The sequence below is a fragment of the Octopus bimaculoides genome, chromosome 6 (assembly GCF_046866305.1).
Source record: "Octopus bimaculoides isolate indiv1 chromosome 6, ASM4686630v1, whole genome shotgun sequence".
In the NCBI taxonomy this organism is placed as follows: Eukaryota; Metazoa; Mollusca; class Cephalopoda; order Octopoda; family Octopodidae; genus Octopus; species Octopus bimaculoides.
Window position 1 is genome coordinate 56,584,604 of NC_142933.1, and position 21,226 is coordinate 56,605,829.

Here is a 21,226-nt window from a genome sequence, read left to right on the forward strand (position 1 = left end):
CTATCAAAACTGAAACAATCACATTTCGATACTGTGATGACAGATACTAAAACTACATACAGAATTACTTTGCCCCTCTAAAATTAACTATTTCTATTCCTCTTACACATCGTTTCAATTGCTACTTTCTCTTATGAACGTTTACCAGCGATCCAAGAAAAAAGACAAAGAAACGAAGGGGAGTGAGAGTCAAATAAACAGACACACTGCCAATCATACGTAAATACACACATATATGTACCTATGCTTACCAATGGCCTCATTCTAATTGGCGGGAACTAAACCCTAACAGAGAAACGAAAGAAAAAGAGAGTCAAATAAATATTTTCCCCTGTAACACAATGTCATTTCCTCTTTCTAAAACAACTTTCACCTTTTATTCCGCACATGAAATGCCACCTATACACTTACATACAAATACACAGATACATGCAAATACCTGTCACTTAGAAGAAGCTGCGATCAGATTCCTACATCCATTTGCATGATGGCATCAATAATGACGCTGACCCAAGAAACATCGGCAAAATGTGCATTCTCCCCTCAACATATACAGGGGGAGGGGCACGATACATGCACGAGCGAACACAAGACGCTATGACTTTCGTTCGGCACTATGGACGCCCTGATTTATTCATCACGTTTACATGTAATCCCAAGTGGGTTGAGGTAACACGGGAACTTCTCCCACACCAGCAGTACTGCCATCGGCATGATCTTATTGCCAGGATTTTCAAGCAGAAGCTGACTAGGCTAATTGATTTCATCAAAAAAGGGCAGGTGTTTGGCCCTGTTAAATGTCACATGTATACTGTTGAGTGGCAGAAGAGAGGGTTGCCACACTCACACATTTTGGTTTGGTTTGTCACCAAAATAGACCCTACACTTATAGATGAAATCATCAAAACAGAAATCCCAAACCCCACTGTTGATGGATATCCACTGTACAGACGAAGGCGGCCTGAGAATGGGGGATTCACTATAACCTTACGGGGTCATCAAGTTGATAATAGATGGGTGGTCCCATACTGTCCATTACTGATGACAATTTTCAACGCTCATATAAATGTGGAGTTCTGTCATTCAGTAGTTATGTTAACAAGGGTTCGGACGCTGCCATGTTCGGCCTTCAAAAGGACAATAGCATGGACGAGGTGTCGCAGTACTTGGCAGGTCGATATATCAGCAGTGGTGAAGCTTTTTGGCGGATATTCGGGTTTCCGCTTCACCAAAGGAACCCCGTCATCATACAACTCGCGGTTCATTTGGAAAACGGCCAGCGGACTTATTTTACTGAACAGACTGCTGCTCAATTGGCGGCCAATCGAAAAAAAACAACTTTGACTGGTCCTTTTAGGCTTTGCCAAATTGACACATTTGCCAAAACACTTTTATACCTTCAGGTTCCGTTCTACTATGCGTGGTCAAAGAACACTTGGGTGCGTAGGAAGTCAGGTACACTGTGCCTCCCCACCAGCATGAGTGTTTTCACCTTCACCTTCTCCTTCATGACGTTGTCGGCCCACAAAGCTTTCAAGACATAAGAACTGTTGACAGTGAATTATGTGACACTTTCCGCGAAGCCTGCTTCAGGCGCGGACTTTTGGAGGACGATTCACAATGGGCCGCCACTATGGCGGAGGGCGTTTTGTTAAAATCCCCTAAAAGACTAAGATCGCTTTTCGCTATTCTACTCCTATGGTGCGACTTGGGTGATCACGCCTCTTTATGGCTGACCTACAAAAATTACATGTCTGAAGATTTCCTGCATCAGGTTCACTTGCTAAATCCATCAATCGACATCGAGTACAGTGACCTCATTTACAACAGAGCGCTGCTTGAAATCGAAGATACTGTTCTCAATATGGGCGGGAGTGCGTTGCCAGTGTATGGACTACCTTCAACAAACCGGGAACGCCCAAACACACTATCTTCCGATTTGCTGCGTGAGACATGTTATAATGTTGACGAACTTGCCCAGTACATAGCGAACAATGAGCCAAAGCTCCTTCCAGAACAGAAGTTCGCTTACAACTCCGTTATTAATTCTGTCCGGGACAAAGCTGGGGGGATTTTCTTCCTCGACGCTCCTGCAGGAACTGGCAAAACTTTTGTCACAAAATTAATATTGGCTGAGATTAGGCGAGCACAAGGCATTGCCTTAGCTGTGGCATCATCTAGAATTGCGGCTACTTTGTTGCCAGGCGGCAGGACAGCTCACTCCGCTTTCAACCTTCCGCTTGACTTAGCGAAGACGGACACACCAATTTGCAACATCAGTAACAGCTCAGATCAGGCAGAAGTGTTCAGACGATGCAAGCTTATCGTTTGAGATGAAAGTACAATGGCCCACAGAGGTGCTCTTGAGGCGCTATATAGATCTCTGAGAGACATCAAAGACTCTGCAGTTCCCATGGGAGGCATAACACTTCTTCTTTCAGGGGACTTCAGGCAAACACTGCCAGTTATTCCCAAGGGGAATAGAGCTGATACAGTACGTGCGTGTCTTAAGTAATCTGCATTGCTAAGACATTGTTACAATTGTGAGAACAATAAAACAGCTTTTTCAGGGCCACCTCACATTCTATTGTTACCCACTTCTCAGAGTGCTGCAATGCTCTAGGCAAGGCTTTCTGTCCAGTTGCAAATTGATTGGTTGGTTTTCAACTTATAGCAATCTTTCCCTCAATAATCATAATTGAGTAGAATCATCAACAGTACTTTAAAACAATTAAGCCCCGAGCAACGCCGGGCACTTCTGCTAGTTTCTTAATAAAGTCCTTTTCTTTGCGTTTTCTCTCAATTTCATTCAGGTTGTAAAGTTTATGGAACGGAAATATCAAAAAAGTTTCACGACCACATGTTGCCAGATGGTTACTCAGTGGTATTTGGCGGACTTCTAGGTTTTTAATCTGTTGTCGATGCACATGTGAGCGTTCCGATAGTGCATTACCTGTCTGGCCAACGTACAGTTCTTCACAATTAGGGCATTTGATGCAGTAGATTAGATTTCTACTTTTGCAGTTCATGTTCGCATTGGTGAATATTTTCCTTGTTTTTGTGTTCATATATGGGCCGGTATGAATTGATCGGCATGTACCGCATCGGCTATCATTGCATTTGGATACAGTGAATGTTTGATTTTTGTTGCTATCACCCAAACTATTCGATGTTGTTATATACTGCTGATCACAAAGTGCTTCCAATTCTTGACTGCACCTTTCTTTCCATCTTGGGTCAAATTGTTTAACTAAATTGCCTTCTCATCATTGTGGAAACCTTTCAAATGGCTTTTTCTGTTCTCTTTAATACCACTTGGCAACTAGACACGTCAGTTACTTGTCTGTCGACCTTGACTCATGTCTATCCCAGCAGAACTTGTGCTTTTGCTATTCTGAGGCCACATCATTTCATTCACTTGCTTTATTCTCAAATTAGCTCATTTCACCTAAGCTCTCCCATACATATATCCAATAATTATTTACATAATACTGTTTCATGACAGCCAATATATGACCAAATGGGATTAATGCCAAGAAAGGAGAAGCAAGTTCAGCAATTATCTGATTATAAAATCATATAAGAAAACCATATCCAAGTTCATTAGAAAGGAAAAATGATTTCACTCCCAAAGCAGTCATTCCTCAGGTCAAATTCCTAAAAAGATCCTAAAACCTAAAAGTTTAACTTACCTCATAATATGATAAGGAATAAAAAATATATATAAAGAAACAAAACCTGTAATGTAATCCCTGATATGACTTCGCATAGAGTATACAATGATATAGTATAAATGATATTATATAATACTATGACCATTCTTTCTGACTCATGAAATATATGGACAATTACATGTAAATACACACACACACACATACATGGTTTATTGTGTATATACAAATTGATGTGTGAATGCTACTATTGAGCTTAGAGCACCATATCAATTATCATCATCCAGTCTGCTTCTAATACAGTGGTTTAGCTACTACTATACTTACTAGCATTATTAGCTTTCATATACAGAGTGAATATATAGGAGAAATTACGATAAACATAAGTTTACATCATCTGTCTCTATGTATGTTTCACCATCGAGTTTGCGTTGAACTCTACATTGGATGCTTCAAATGTTCCAAGTGCAATTGGATGCTTAACCACTCTAGATCATCAGAAACACTATTTTGCATCATGCTATAGAGAGATAAAGTCTTTAGCTCTTTGTAACATTATTGGTTTCAAATTTTGGTACAAGGCCAGTAATTTTAGAGGTAGGGGTAAGTTGATTAAATTGACCCTAGTGCTCAACTGGTCCTTATTTTATTGACCTCGAAGGGATGAAAGGCAAAGTCAAGCTTGGTGGAATTTGAACTCAGAACATAAAGATGGATGAAATGCCACTAAACATTTTGCATGGCATGCTAATGATTCCACCAGCTCACCACCTTTCTCTGTAACAATATTCATTTCATATTTTGGCAGAAGGCCAGCAATTTTGTGGGAGGGGATAAGCCAATTGCATTGACCCAGTGTCCAACTGGTACTTATTTTAATGACCCTGAAAGAATGTAAGGCAAAGTGAACCTCAGCAGAATTTGAACTCATACTGTAAAGATGGATTTCCCAACCACATAGTTCTTAGTTCAGTCCCACTCATGGCACTTTGGGCAAGTTCTTCTACTACAGCCTCAGGCCAACAAAAGCCTTGTGATTGGATTTGGTAGATGAAAACTAAAAGAAGCCCACCTTATATGTGTATATATGTGTGTGTGTGTGTGTGTGTGTGTGTGTGTGTGTGTATATATACATATATATTTGTGTGTGTGCCCCCCCCCCCGATATCGCTTGACAACTGATGTTGATGTGTTTACATCCCTCTAACTTAGTGGTTTGGCAAAAGAGACAGATAGAATAAGTGCCGGGCTTACAAAGAATAAGGCCTGGGGTCGATTTGTTCAACTAAAGTGGTGCTCCAGCATGGCCACAGTCAAATAACTGAAACAAGTAAAAGAATAAAAGAATAAAAAGTATTTTGCTTATCATGCCAGCTCTCTGCCTCTCTCTGTAACTTAATATTTCCAGGTGATCCCTTTGTGAATAATCATCTGATTGTACTCAGAACATCCGAAGCAAAGTTCCAAACAATCACAATGGTGGAACAAATAATATATATATATATATATATATATATATATATATATATATATATATATATATATATATATAAAACTAATTTACCACAACTCAGTCAATGAAGAATCCGTCCAAAACCATGGTGTGAGACATACCATACAAAATACTAATCTAAAATTTTAATAATATATAATATTGAACAGTAAGATTATTACAATCATATAATATATAGCAATAAACAAAACATTAAGAATCATCGGAAGCCCGATGTAGGTAGTAATATGAACAATAAACCTTGTAGTAATAATAATAATAAGAAAATATGGCTAATAATTCCCTATGGGATACAGGTTAAAACTAACATTATTAAAAAGATTTTAAATATAATTCAGACATTTATTAAAGACAACAATAAATATAAGGACATATTTTCTAGCAATAAATTTGGAGTTGGTTATTCTACCACTAATAATGTTGGCAATATCATTTCATCCTTTAATAAATTTAAATTAAATAAGTTTTACAATAATAAATTAAGTAATAACTCCAATGGAGACCAGAATACAATTGATTGTAATTGTAGAGATAAGACTAAATGTAAATTTAATAATAAATGTAATGTTGAGGACATAGTATATAAATGTATAGAGATTTTGAATGATAATAGTAATAGTAACAATGATAACATAAATATTACTTACATAGGATCGACTTCCAATGAAATTAAATCATGAGTGGCCCAACATATGAATTCTTTTGAGAACTGAAATTTAATGAATTCTACGGGCCTTAGTAAATACATTTGGGAACTTAAATCGAAAAGAATAAAATACGATTTAAAATGGGAAATAGTTTGTAAGGCTAAATCGTATAGAATAGGGAGTAAATTCTGCTTATTATGTACAAATGAATTTAAAGAGATATTATTAGCTATTAAAAAATTGATTAACTCCCAAGATGAACGTAATATTAAACGTAGACATAAATTAAATTATATATATAATAAGTTTAGATAATGTATTTATTATGAAACTCATGAAAAGTTACCCGTTTATAGTTATGATTAGTAATGTTAAATACATATAATTAGCTTTAGAATACACTTTAAATATTACATAATTATATAAAATTAGAATAAATAACTACCTTTTTACTAATAAAGAATTCAACGATAATATGTGCATTCTTTTGCAATGTTTTATAGCATTATTCACGTAATACATAAATTTCGTATGGGTTGTAGTTATTATTTTTTGTAGATCTAAAGGTTTTAAGTATTTAAATCTTCAATAAACAATATACTTTAGGTAGACCTTTTTTGATAATTTCGTTATTATTATAGTAAATATAATACGTATTTATCTCTGGGTAATGGACGCCATATTTATCACGTGACTTTTCAGTATAAATGCTAAAGTACACTTATTTCGGTTTAATTTACAGTAATTCGCCGGCAGATAAGTCATGTTTTTTAAATTTATTCTAAACAATATCGACATACATCCTTTATTAACTTTATACATTAATACACATTTATATTTATTTTCCTTTTCCATAGTGAATTAATCTTGTTCACAATAATACTCTATTTGAATACTTTTAGCTCGTAACTTTTAATAGTAATATTAATGTCTTTAACTTAGGGATTACATTACAGGTTTTGTTTCTTTATATATATTTTTTATTCCTTATTTTTATTCCTTATCATATTATGAGGTAAGTTAAACTTTTAGGTTTTAGGATCTTTTTAGGAATTTGACCTGAGGAATGATTGCTTTGGTAGTGAAATCATTTTTCCTTTCTAATGAACTTGGATATGGTTTTCTTATATGATTTTATATAGTCCTAACTCAGCCATTAAACGCGTGTAGTCGATGTACAAGTACTTACTTTTATACATTATATTATTGTATTAATTTTTATTGTTCAATTTATACTTTATTTGATTTTTGGATTAATATTTTTATGATGAATGTTTCTTTGTATGGTATTCACTGTGATTTTAAAAATTTTAGCTCTTATATATTATATGACTGTAATAATCTTACTGTTCAATATTATATATTATTAAAATTTTAGATTAGTATTTTGTATGGTATATGTCTCACAGCATGGTTTTGGACAGGTTCTTCATTGACTGAGTTGTGGAATGGTGGTTCATCGCTAAATTAGTTATATACATATATTATATATTACGAAATTCGGTCTAATATTATTATACTGAATTTTACCTGTAAGGCTGGAATAATAATTTATTCCCTATTATTATTATTATTATTATTATTATTATTATTATTATTATTATTATCATATATATATATATATATATATATATATATATATATATATATATATATATATATATCTTTATATATATATATATATGCATGAATTTTCTCTCCTATGGTAATTTTTCAGATATAAATGAATGTGCTAAAGAAAATGGTGGCTGCCATCATAACTGTCTCAATTCAGTTGGAAGCTACAAATGTTCTTGTAAATTAGGATACCAGCTTGTGAACAACAAACAGTGCTCCGGTGAGTATGTACCTTTAATTTTGGAATCATCTTAGTTGACAGATGTCATCATATTTATGAAAATAGTTTGGATGATTGTGTGTTTGAGTGTATGAGTGTGGGGAGCATGTGTGTAAGTGTGGGGTGTCCATATCATCACCGTCGTCATTTAATATTCACTTTTTCATGTTTCCATGTGTCAGACAGAATTCGTTGAAGCAGATTTTCTATGGCTAGATATCCTTCCTTTCACTTGTTTCCAAACAAAGAAACATTTTTCTATACTTAGATATATTTTTCCTGAAAGTTTGGAAACACACAGCCCTGCTTGTATGATAGGATTTTCATGAATTTCTTCAATGATAATTTTTCAGATATAAATGAATGTACTAAAGGAAATGGTGGCTGCCATCATAATTGTCACAATTCAGTTGGAAGCTACAAATGTTCCTGTAAATCAGGATACCAGCTTGTGAACAACAAACAGTGCTCTGGTGAGTATGTAGCACTAATTTTGGAATGATTCTTAATTCATGTCATTACTAGCAGAGATACCCGGCGTTGCCCTTGTTACATGCAATTGAATAATGAGACTTTTCTGTTATATTTTCTCTAATGAACTGGAATACCTATGATTCGAAATTCATCAAAATTGCACATGAGGGTTCTTTCCCTCTTTACACACCGTAAAAAAATTCTAATCATGACACATGTATCCCATACTACTGATCTTTATGTGCAGATTCCAAAATTCCAGTCTTATGAAACCTGTTAAAAGGATTTTGCTCCTGAAAAATGGAGCTCATGGAGCTCTAAAATGTGGGAGTTAAGGCCCCTATTGGGGATGGGTGTCTTGATATCATCCATAGAAGTTGAATTGTTGGGAATCTTTTTAACTTGGGTCTTATATGTATTGTTTGAATTTCTTTGAAATAGGAAATATATGTATGTTCACTGGGTTTGTAAAAGAGAGCAAAGCTACAGGAAACCAAACGACGAATGATCACAATAAGCAGTCAGCTACCCTAGCCTAGTCGTTACTACTCCTCAATGTAGGATTCCTCACTATACAGGTGACAGACACAGCTGTAAGAGGCATTACGGATCTATAGCAATTGGAAGGGCATGACCCAACTGAAACATTAACAACTGTGTGACGTGAGGGTTAAGGGGAAATGAAAGTGTCACCTCTGAAGTTTGCAAATGACCACTATACCGATGGGTAATGGGACAAAATAAATTTACAATCTATAAATGTCTTTCAATAACCAGTCACTCATCTGGGAAGGCCTTGAAATCAATGTTACCATCGGGGGACTATGTGTGACCCAGTGATAATAAAAAGATTCAAAGGAGGCCTGCAACCAAATAACTTTACTGAACACTTTGCAAGTGAATCAGTGGAGGCAAAGATGCCCGTCATTTACTTGACAATTTATGCACCACATTGCAGAAATCACAATCTAAGTATATCTCAAAGAAAACTCTTACACTATTGTACCATTGAATTACAAATATTGCTCATCTTTTATGCTCGGGTGACCCTATAGCTTCCAAGAGTACAACTGTATTCGTCTTTGCTTAGATAAAATGACTAAATTGTGGGTGTTAAGTCCCCATGATGGGGTCTTTCTAACTTCTAAGAAGATGAAATTTTAGAAATATTACTTCATTTGTGTCTAATATCTGTGGTTAAAATTTCATCAACAGCAAAAATATTTTAATTTTCATGGAGGTTATGGCCCTTATGTATAGAATATAATTTCTAAATTTCATAAAGATCCATTCAGTACTTTTGACTTAGTTTTGGATCATAAAAAATGACTAAAATTTGGGAGTTAAGCCCCCCCCCCCCCACTTTAGGGGGTGTTAGAATCCTTATGAGAAGTGGAAACTTTGAGAATACTTCTTCTTCTTGATGTGTGTCACTTACCCATGGTTGAAATTTCATCAACATCGAAAATTTATGAATTTTCATGGGGGTTCTGCTTAAAAGCCATCTCAAATTCAAACCAAACATACTGCATTATACTCGCCCCTATGCATTGAATCTAAGTTCCAAATATCATAAGGATCCATTCAGTAATTTTGAACCATGAAATTGTATCAAACAGACAGCATTACCATTCTCACTAGGCTTGGATTTTGTGTTCCAAATTTCATTAGGATCAGTGCAGTAGTTTTTCGAATGTATAAGTAACACACAAACACACATAAAGACATTGACTTTTATGTAACATATATGAATATGCACTTATACATACATGTATGTATGTGTGTGTGTGTGTGTGTGTGTGTGTATTATATATATATATATATATATATATATATATATATATATATATATATATATATATACACACACAGAGAAAAAGATAGATTGATAGATAGAACTGAGTGGGCAAACAAAAATATGAGACACTGCCTAGAGCTTTTTTTTTTTATTTTGATAAGCCTGGTACTTATTCTATCAGTTTCTTCTTGTCAAACCAGTAAGTTATGGGGATGTAAGTAAACGAACAGCAGTTGTGAAGCAGTGATGACGGAGAAACACAGAGACAAAGACACACATACACTTACATATATACATACATATATATATATATATATATATATATATATATATATATATATATATATATATATATATATATATATACGATTGATTTCTTTCAGTTTCTGTCTACAAAATCCACTCACAAGGCTTTGGTTGGTCTGAGGCTATACCAGAAGACACATGCCAAGTCATCACACAGTGGTACTGAACCCAGGACCATGAGTTTTAGAACCAAGTTTCTTACCACACAGCCACACCTGCACCTATGTATATGTGTGTGTGTGTGTGTATGGGCGTATATATGTATGCATGTATATATATGTATATATATATATGTGTACATATTACATGTACATCTATATATGTACATCTACACATATACATATACATCTATATCTATATCTATACATTTATACATATACATCTATACATATACAGTTATGCATATACGGTGTATACACATACATCAATATATATACATGTATAAATATACATCTATATATATAGATGTGTATATATATACATCTATATATATATATATATATATATATATATATATATATATATATATATATATATATATATATATATATATATATATATATATACATACATATATATATATATATATATATATATATATATATATATATATATATATATATATATATATATATATATATATATACATTTGTGCAGATGTATACATGCATATATATATATATATATATATATATATATATATATATATATACATAATATATATATATTATATATATGTATGTATATATGTATGTATACCTGTATATATGTGAGATAATAGTTTCGCTTTAATTGTTTCAGTATTAAAGTGAAACTATTAAAGTGAAAATATCTGACATTACAATAGAGAGATGTTATTGTTTCACTTTTGACACATAATACTGAAATAGTGGAGGAGATAGGATATTGCTCTGGGCTCACACTAGGCAAGAAGTTAAAAAATGTTTTGCCCTTTGACACTACATGAACCCTAAGTAAGGCATGTATAAAATTTGAATGAAATTGGTTGTGTAATTCTCAAGTTTTAGGGATTCACACAGACACACACACACACACAGACAGACAGACAGACGCACACACACACACACACACACACACAGATAGACAGAAGCACACACACACACACACACACACACACACACACACACACACACACACACACACACACACCACAACTAACTTCTCATTCCAAGGGACTGACAGAATACTTCTTCTAAGCTCCTCATAGAATGCATGGATATTTTCCTCACTAGCTGAAAGTGTAGGAGCATAAATAGAGAAAACAGTTACAAAACGTCCCCACGAAAGAGGGATCCGGAGTTTCATTATGCATATATTTATGCTTTGTAGTTGTTCTAGGTCTTTTAGCAAATCACTTCTAATTGCAAACCCAACACCACCTTCCTTTTTCTCTCCCTTTGTCTTCCCAACCCAGAATAATGTGAAACCTGCCATTCTTTCAGCAAGATGATCTTCATCTGAACATCTTGTTTCAGAAAGAGCTGCAATATCAATATTAAGATGGCTTAGCTTCTTAGTTACTAGAGATGTTCTTCGTTCAGGCCTACCTGCTTGATCTAAAAGAGTTCTCACATTCCAACAGGCCAGGTTAAGAGAAACTTTATTCCTTGCATACTTGTTATTATTATTTATATCAATTTTTTGTTCATTCTTGCTAAATTGAACCACCTTTAGCCACACAAAACTAACCAGCAGATTGAGGACAGGCAATTTTTAGTGCACTTTTTCTAGCACCTTCCCAGTATATCCAGGTGAGCAGTGTTCTCCTTAAAAGAGCTGCTCAGACACAGGATTCTCCACCGAAAACAGTTCCTGTCCATGAAAACATGTTAGCAATGTTAAGATAAGAACCCTACCACCTTATGTGCAGATTTGTAATTGTATGCTTCCAACCGGTCAAGTCTACATATGTTGCCACGCCTCTATCACCAAAGGACTTTTGAAAAGTGATGATTGTACGATGATGGTGTTTTGTTGGGAGTATCTGCATTTCATGGGATTTTGGTAACAAACACTTGTACAACACTTTTGCCACTCTCTAGGTCAAAATAGTAGATTCCAGTGACAAGCAAAGCAAGATGACTTGTACTAAATTGATTGCAGGTTTTATACTGGAGTACCTTCTCCTAGGCTTTTCCTCAAAAGGATACTGCAAGCCAGCAGTGGTAAATCAATTTGAATTCAAAGTTTTATTCTCCTATACTGGTTGTCCTAACCACAGCTTCATTTCAAAACAGGAGCTCAGTCTGATCTCATCAACAGTCATGGCTTTGACAGTGCAGCCAGTTAAGGGACTGTCATTACTATGACCTGGTTCTATGTCAGAGTGTCCATCTCCTAGAAGAGTTGCCTTCACCATGGATAATGAGCCTCATCTGTCCCCACCACACACACACACACACACAAAAAAAACTTGTACACATTTTAAAAAATTCATATACATATATAAAATTTACAATTTCTACAATTTAAAACTACTTTTTATTTATAAAAAATAAATAAATAGATAGATAAATAAATTCACGATTAAAACTATGAATAAAATAAAATGAAATAAAAAGGTATAAATATATATAAATACATAAAAGATATATAAGTATATGAAAAGATATTAAAAAAATCTAAAATGATATATAAAAATAAAATTATATATACATATACAAATATACACACTCACACACCAATGTACACAATTATTTCTTTATCACCCACAGGGGGCTAAACATAGAGGGGACAAACAAGGACAGACAAAGGGATAAAATGATTACATCGACCCCAGTGCATAACTGGTACTCATTTAACCGACCCTGAAAGGATGAAAGGCAAAGTCGACCTCAGCGGAATTTGAACTCAGAATGTAATGGCAGATGAAATACCACAAAGCATTTCGCCCAGCATGCTAACGATTCTGCTAGCTCATCGATGTACACATGATGTTGGATGGCTATTGACTACACATGAGTTCTTCCGCTTTTGACAGGTCTTATTTTTTGTCCTGCAGGATGACCAACAATCACCCTCTTCACCAAGTAAGCTTGGTCAGTTGCTAGTTTAGTTGCCAACGACCCAACCATGCGACAGGTTGTACTGGGTTACATGTTACCAGTAGTGCTCAAGAGCTACCAGACATTTATATATATATATATATATATATATATATATATATATATATATATATATATATATATGTGCATATATATATATGCATATGTATGTATGGATATATATATATATATATATATCCATACATGCATATCTCTATCTCTATATATATAAAAATGAGAATGTGTGACTGTCTATGTGTCTGTGTGAATCCCTAAGACTCGAGAACTACACAACCAATTTCATTCAAATTTTACACCTAGGGTCCCAGTTGTGTTTTACTCAACAAAATTTTTAACTTCTTGCATAGTTCGAGCCCACAGCAACACCATATCTCCTCCACTATTTAAGTATTATGTGTCAAAAGTGAAACAAAAATACTAATGTCAAATACTTTCACTTTAAAAATGAAACTATTCCACTATTTCACTATCAAACTGAAACAATCATTTCGATAATGTAATGACAGATACTTTCACTTTAATGGTTTCATTTTCATACTGAATCTACTACAGTGAAACTATACTCTCACATATATACAGGCATACATACATATATACACACATACATGCATATATATATCTGCACAAATGTATCCATATACATGTATATATATATATATATAGAGAGAGAGAGATGTATATGTATACATGTATAAATATAGATGTATATGTACACGTATATATATAGATACATATATATAGATATAGATCTATATGCATACATGTATATGTATACATATGTGTAGATGTATATATATATAGATGTACATGTGATATGTATACATATATACATGCATACAGATATCTATACATATATACACCCATACACATACACATGCACACAAACACACACATTAGTCATTTGTTTTTCTATCCAAAACTATGTCAAAAGTACTGAATGGATTTTTATGAAATTTGGAAATTATATTCTATGCATAACGGCCATAACTCCCATGAAAATTTATATATTTTTTGATGTTGAGGAAATTTTAACCACACATATTACACACAAATAAAGTAATATTTCTAAAATTTTTTCTTAGAAGTTATAAAGACCCCTTCATGGGCACTTCACACCCATAATTTAGTCATTTTATTCTAAGCAAAGACGAATACAGTTATACTATTGGAAGCTGTAGGGTCACCCGAACATAACAGATGAGCATTATTTGTAATTCAATGGTACAACAGTGTAAGACTATCCTTTCAGATATACTTACATTGTGATTTCTGCAATAAATTGTCAAGTAAATGAGATGCCTCTTTGCCTCCACTGATTCACTTGCAAAGTGTTGAGTAAAATTATTTGGTTGCAGACCTCCTTTGAGTCTTTTTATTATCACTGGGTCACACATAGTCCCCAGTTGGTAACATTTATTTCAAGGCCTTCCGAGATGAGTGACTAGTTGTTCTAAGACACTTATTAATTGTAAACTTTTTCTGCCCAGTTACCTATCGTTATAGTGTTCATTTTCAAACTCCAGAGGTGACACTTTCATTTCCCTTTACTCCAATCGTCACACATTATTTCAATTGGGTCATGCCCTTCCAATTGCTATAGATCCGGAATGCATCTTACAGCTGTGCCTGTCACCTGTATGGTGAGGAATCCTACATTGGGGAGTAGTAACGACTAGGCTAGGGTAGCTGACTGATTATCATGATCATTCATCTTTTGGTTTCCTGTAGCTTTGCTCTCTTTTACAAACCCAGTGAACATACATATATTTCTTATTTCAAAGAAATTCAAACAATACATATTAGATACAAGTTAAAAAGATTCCCAACAATTCAACTTCTCTGATTGACATTAACACCCCCACCCCCAATAGGGGCCTTAACTCCCACATTTTTCAGCTCCATAAGCTCCATTTTTCAGGAGCAAAATCCTTTTTACAGGGTCCATAACACTAGAATTTTCCAATATGCACATAAATATCAGTTATATAAAGATGAGAATGTGTGTGTGTGAATCCCTAAAACTCGAGAACTACACAACCAATTTCATTCCAAATTAACACATGCCTTACTTAGTAGTGTCTTAAACCCAAAACATTTTTAACTTCTTGCATGATTCGAGCCCACAGCAATATCATATCTCCTCCACTGTTTCACTATTACGTGTCAAAAGTGAAACAATAACATCACTCTACTGTAATGTCAGATACTTTCACTTTAACACTGAAACTATTCCACTATTACAGTAGTACATGTCAAAAGTGAAACAATAACGTCGCTACTGTAATTTCAAATACTTTCACTTTAATACTTTCAATTTCATACTGAAACTATTAAAGTGAAACTATACTCTCACATATACATGCATACTATAAGATCCAAGTTAAAAACATTCCCAACAATTCATCTTCTCTGGTTGACATTAACATACCCACCCCCAATAGGGCCTTCATTCCCACATTTTAGAGCTCCATGAGCTCCATTTTTCAGGAGCAAAATCCTTTTTACAGGTTCCAGAAGACTGAAATTTTGGAATATGTGCATAAAGATCAATAGTATGGGATACATGTCTCATGATTAGAATTCTTTAGGGTGTGTAATGAGGGAAAGAACCCTCATGTGCAATTTCGATGAAATTTGAATCATATGTATTCCAGTTCCTTACAGAAAATATAACAGAAAAGTCTCATTCTTCAATTGCATGTAACACGGGCAATGCCAGGTATCTCTGCTAGTATGTATATATATATATATATATATATATATAAAAACAAAAGTAAATGAGTATATGCATATATACGTACAGGTATGTGCATACCGACATCCACCTGTATGTATAGGTGCATATCTGGGTACAGGACATTGCAAACAAACGTAGACGAGAACACACGAGCCACATAGAGAACATTCTACTTCATCAGCTACCCACGTTTTAACACCGGCGTTTCGACGAGCTTCGGGCAGGACGCAACGTTAAAACGGCTCGTCCCATGGATCGCAGATTAAATCTGTATACGCAAATTAAATCTAGCCATGGAGGAATGTAGTGGCGGACAAAAAACAAGACAGGAAAACAAACAGAAAAGGCTTTACGGCCAGACGAGAAAAATTATGTGTGTATATATATGTAATGTAACCTCGTGGGCATCGGTGCCGAGTTTTTCTTCCTCCGTTTTTCCATTCTTTGAACTTTCCTTGTTTCCGATGAAGGGCTCCGCCCGAAACGTCATACTCTCTCTCTTTCCTTTCCCGAGCGTCTAATAACATTATCCGTATCACGTCCTCATGTTGTTGTTTTTTGTTATTGTTTTTTTGTCTTTTTTTGAACCTATATATATATATATAATATATATATATATATATATATATATATATATATATATATATATATATATATAAATATATATATATATATAAACTCATACAGACATAGGGTAAAAATTAATAATTAATTGATAATTAGTAATTTTACCAAGTAGTTCGGTGTGTTAAAAACCATTATCGGTAAATATATAAACACAATTTAAAATTTAGGGTTCAGCAAGTATTGCTTCACCACACACCGAAAATAAGAAATAGCAGCCAAAACTATTATTTCTCTACTAAAATACAACTCCTTAAAACAGTAATACTCGCAAACTACAAAGGTAAAAAAAGGAAAAAATAACGAATCTACAATTAATCAAGGTCGGGTAGATTCGGCTGCTGTTGCTTATTGTGTTTATTTGGTTAATGTATTTTTGTTGTTGACTTATCTGTTGTTACGTTTGAGCTCTTGTTCGAATTGAACTGTCGTCGTCGTTTTGACCAGTGGTCAATTAGTTCTTATTTCATCAACCCTGAAAAGGATGAAAGACAAAGTCAGCCTTGACAAAATTTAAACTCAGAACATACTGACAGATGAAATGCTGCCAAGCCTTTTGCCTGGTAAAAAGACATACAATGGAAATGCAGACTGGACTAGATGCACAGAAGGATCCTACCAAAATTTATTAGATCAAGCAAGGGAAGACATCATAATAGCCGACCTAAGGATAATACTTATGAAGGCTCAAAGCAGAAATCCCCTGGTAAAGATAGAGTGCCAAATTTCTGGCTCACATCACTTCTGCGCACACACGAAAAGTTAGTTCAGCTATTCAATGAGATTATGAGAGATCCTAACAAAATTCCTGATTGGTTAGAAAGTATTACTTCCCTACTTCCAAAGAATAATGAAACCAAATTTTCCCAAAACTATTGGCCCATAACCTGTCTATCTTCTTTTTTTCTAAGGCTTCTTGATTCCTTGGGGGAACATAGGACTGCAACAACATTTTTCCAATAGACACGGTTCTGGGTGATCCTCTTCAGCTCAGCCTACGTCATTCTGGCTGCCCTCACCTCTATGTCAAAACTCCTGCACCAAGACTTGTTTTGGTCGGCCCACTTTTCACTCCTCCTGTGGGTTCCAGTCAAGGGCCTGCTGGGTGACATTTGGTGCAGGCTTTTGTAGTGTGTGGCCTTACCATCCCCATTTTTATTTCTTGATATCTGTCTTGATTGGGGCCTGTCTTGTCCTGTCCCACAGTTGTTCATTGGGGACATCCTCTGACCACCTGATGTTAAGGATGTTTCTGAGAGCTCTGTTTGTGAATATCTGGAGCTTGTGGTAGTTAGTCTTGGTCACTTGTCATGTTTCTGAGCCATAAAGTAAAACTGACTTAACATTTGTGTTGAAGATCCAGATCTTATGGTGGAGTGAGAGGGCTGTTGATCTCCAGATTAATCACACGGTGTTGAAGGCATGTCAGGATTTGTTTATTCAGCATTTAGTATCCTTATCTGTCCTGCCATCTTTACTGACTACACTGCCCAGTTAAACAAACCTGTCAACATCCTTGATATCCTCCTAGTGTAGTCGCACTGGGTCTTGCTGTCTGTTGCTCACTCCCATGGCCTCTGTCTTCTTAATGTTGATCTGGTGGCCAGTCCACTCTACTTCTTCTGCAACACATTGCTGCTTGTGAGAGAGAAAAGTGATGTCATCTGCATAGCATAGGTCTTCCAACTGTTTATCGAAGGTCCACTGGATGCCTGTCTTCTTGCCTGCTGTGGCTTGTTTCCTGATCCAGTCAACCACCATCAAGAAAATCGTTGGTGAAAGCAAACAACTCTGTCAGACGCTGGTTTGCACATTGAAGGGTTCTGCCAGTTTCCTGCTCTGGATGGCTTGACAGGTGACATCTTCATATAGCTGTTGCATGATGATGAGGAATTTTTGTGGAAACCGTTAATGGTACATCAGTCTCCAGATGACATCTCTGTTGACACTGTCAAAGGCCTTCTGAAAGTCGAAAAAGACTCCAAGAACTACTCAATGATAATCCATATTGTCGTGTTGTGGTCTGTGCAAGATGATTCCCTTCCAGTTACTGCAGGATGACAGGAACCCTCTCTTAGGCAGCTTTACCAGGTGTTCTTTCATCCAGTCTTCTGGCACTCTCTCCTGTTCCCAGATCTTCTTCAGGAGAGGATGCAGCATCTCAGTTGAAGTCTAAATGTCTACCTTCAATGCTTCAGGTAGCATCACATTAGGGCCTACTTCCTTTCCCAACTTAAGGGACTTGATGGCTTTGGTGATCTCAGTGCTGGTTGGTGGGTTGGTGTTGATGCCTAGGAGCTCGGTCGGTTGTGGGATATTTGGCAGGACTGATGGTTTAGGTCTGTTTAGTGTTTCCTTAAAGTGTTCTGCCCATCGTGCTTTCTGTTCTTCACCTGGGATAATGTCTCCATTCTTGTCTTTGACTGGACGTCTTTGCCATTTTCAGTTTGTTTTCAGTTTGTTCTCCGATGCCATGTCTGCCCATGAACCATTCTGTCTTTGTTGTCTGTTCCCACTTTTGCATTCAAGTCTTCCATAAGGATCTTCAGATTGTAACTGTGCATCTCTTCACACACTTATGCACTTTTTCCTGCCTCATATAAGGTTCGGATGTTCCAGGTCCCTATCCTGGCTTCAGTCTTAGTTGTCAGAAGAGTTGTCGGTGCACTGGCTTCCTGAAGGCTTTCACCAGCTCGCATCATATGCTCTACTGGAGAGGAATCTTCCCTGACCACGTCGTTTGGGAGTGCTGTTGTGGTTTCTGTAACAGGTATTTTTTTTTTTACTAGACTGTTAACCCAATGTTAAAACTCCCAACCTGGAGGGCCAGTTGAGTACTCTTCATCTAGTCTCTACCCTTCAACCTGTCTGGCTACCAGGAGACAAATCTCTTGCCAGCATAGCTCTCATGGTTATGGAGACACACAAGCCCCACAACCAACGACAAGGTGGTACTCATCTGCAAGGAACCTGTCTATCTGCCGCTCATGAAATTTTAACACCCATTCTCATGGAGAAAACATACACCTTTATGGAACAGAATGATATTTTCCCCACTGAACAAAAAGGGTGCCAACAGGTCGCATATGGAAGCAAAGATCAACTCCTAATCAATCACATGATCCTTGAGAACTGTCTTAACAAATGCAGAAATTTCAGTTCTGCATAGATTGATTATAAAAAAAGGCCTTTGACAGCATACTGCATTCATGGATCTTGAAATTGCTGGATATCTTCAAAATTTCTCCCATAATTTCAAACTTTCTGAAGCACAACATGTCAGGGTGGAATGTGAATCTCCAATTATACCACTCTAATGAAGTACTGAATACAAACGATATTAATATCAATTATGAAATTCTCCATGATGACTCACTTTCACTTCTAATTTTTTGCATAGCCCTAATACCCACTACAAGTGAACTTAACAGAACAGAATATGGGTATAAAATTGGTGATAAGAAAATAAGTCATCTATTTTACATGGATGACTTAAAACTCTAAGTCAAAGATGATAATGAGCTTGAAAGTCTACTGCGTACTGTGAAAGAATTCAGTGATGACATCAGGATGGAATTTGGTCTTGATAAATGTGCCAAGGCCACTTTCTAGGAAGGGAAATTAAAGACCTTACATTTAGTAATATTAGATGTTGACACAGTTATAAAATAACTTGAGCAGGAATAAACTTACAAATACCTCAGAATAAATGAGGGCTCTGGCATTCAGCATGCAAGCATGAAAGAGAAAATCAGGAGAGTTACAGGAGAGTTTGAGCAGTCCCAAAATCGGAGTTAAATGTATGTAACAAGATGTTAGCCATAAATTCCTTAGCAGTTCCAGTTGTTATTTACAGTTTCAATGAGTGAAGTAAGGAAGATTGACAGGAAAATCCATAAGCTGCTGACTTGCAATAAGATGCACCACCCATAGGCAAACGCAGATAGTCTTTACCTTCCCAGAGCCCAAGGAGGTCGAGGCTTGATCCAATTTGAAATCTCTTACAAAACCATCACAGCTGGACTAGCCAAATATCTTGAGACATTTAACAATTGGATGCTAAAACTCGTTAAGAACTACAAGAGATGTAAGAAGCTTCATTCTGTTGTGAAGAAGAGTAAAAGATTTGCTAATGCATTTATGCATAATATTCAGATTGAACAGCATAGTGGAAGTGCAGCAAGTGCAAAGAAGGTGAAATCAATGGCAAAGCAAAAAGCATTTGAACAATTGGCTGATTATTGGGAGCAAAAACCTCTGCATGGCAAATATGTGACCTGTAGCAAACAAGCTGATGTAGACCAGAAGCACACCCATCAGTGGATATGGTGCTCAGGGCTAAAGGCAGAGAGCAAAGGCTTTATCTTAGCTGCTCAAGATCAGAGCTTTTTTGACCCAGAACTACCAAGAAAATGTGATGAAAAATAGAGTAGACCCAAAGTGATGATACTGCAATGATGAGATTGAAACAGTGGACCACCTAATCTCTGGGTGTAAGGTTTTAGCACCAGTAGAGTATAAATCTAGACATGA

The 21,226-nt window shown here is 35.6% G+C and overlaps 1 protein-coding gene across 7 annotated transcripts in view; it reads left to right on the top strand.

Annotated features, from left to right (window-relative positions):
* LOC106879572 (uncharacterized) overlaps positions 1-21,226 on the top strand; it is a 650,101-nt gene that overhangs the window by 116,960 nt on the left and 511,915 nt on the right. For all 7 annotated transcript variants that reach the window (XR_016242266.1, XR_016242267.1, XR_016242268.1 and 4 more), the window contains exons 9-10: positions 7,549-7,668; positions 8,022-8,141. Coding sequence is in view for 2 of the 7 variants with exons in the window: in XM_089353939.1 (XP_089210065.1) it covers positions 7,549-7,668; positions 8,022-8,141 (240 nt within the window). In the remaining 5 variants the exon portion in view is untranslated. The remainder of the gene's footprint in view (positions 1-7,548; positions 7,669-8,021; positions 8,142-21,226) is intronic.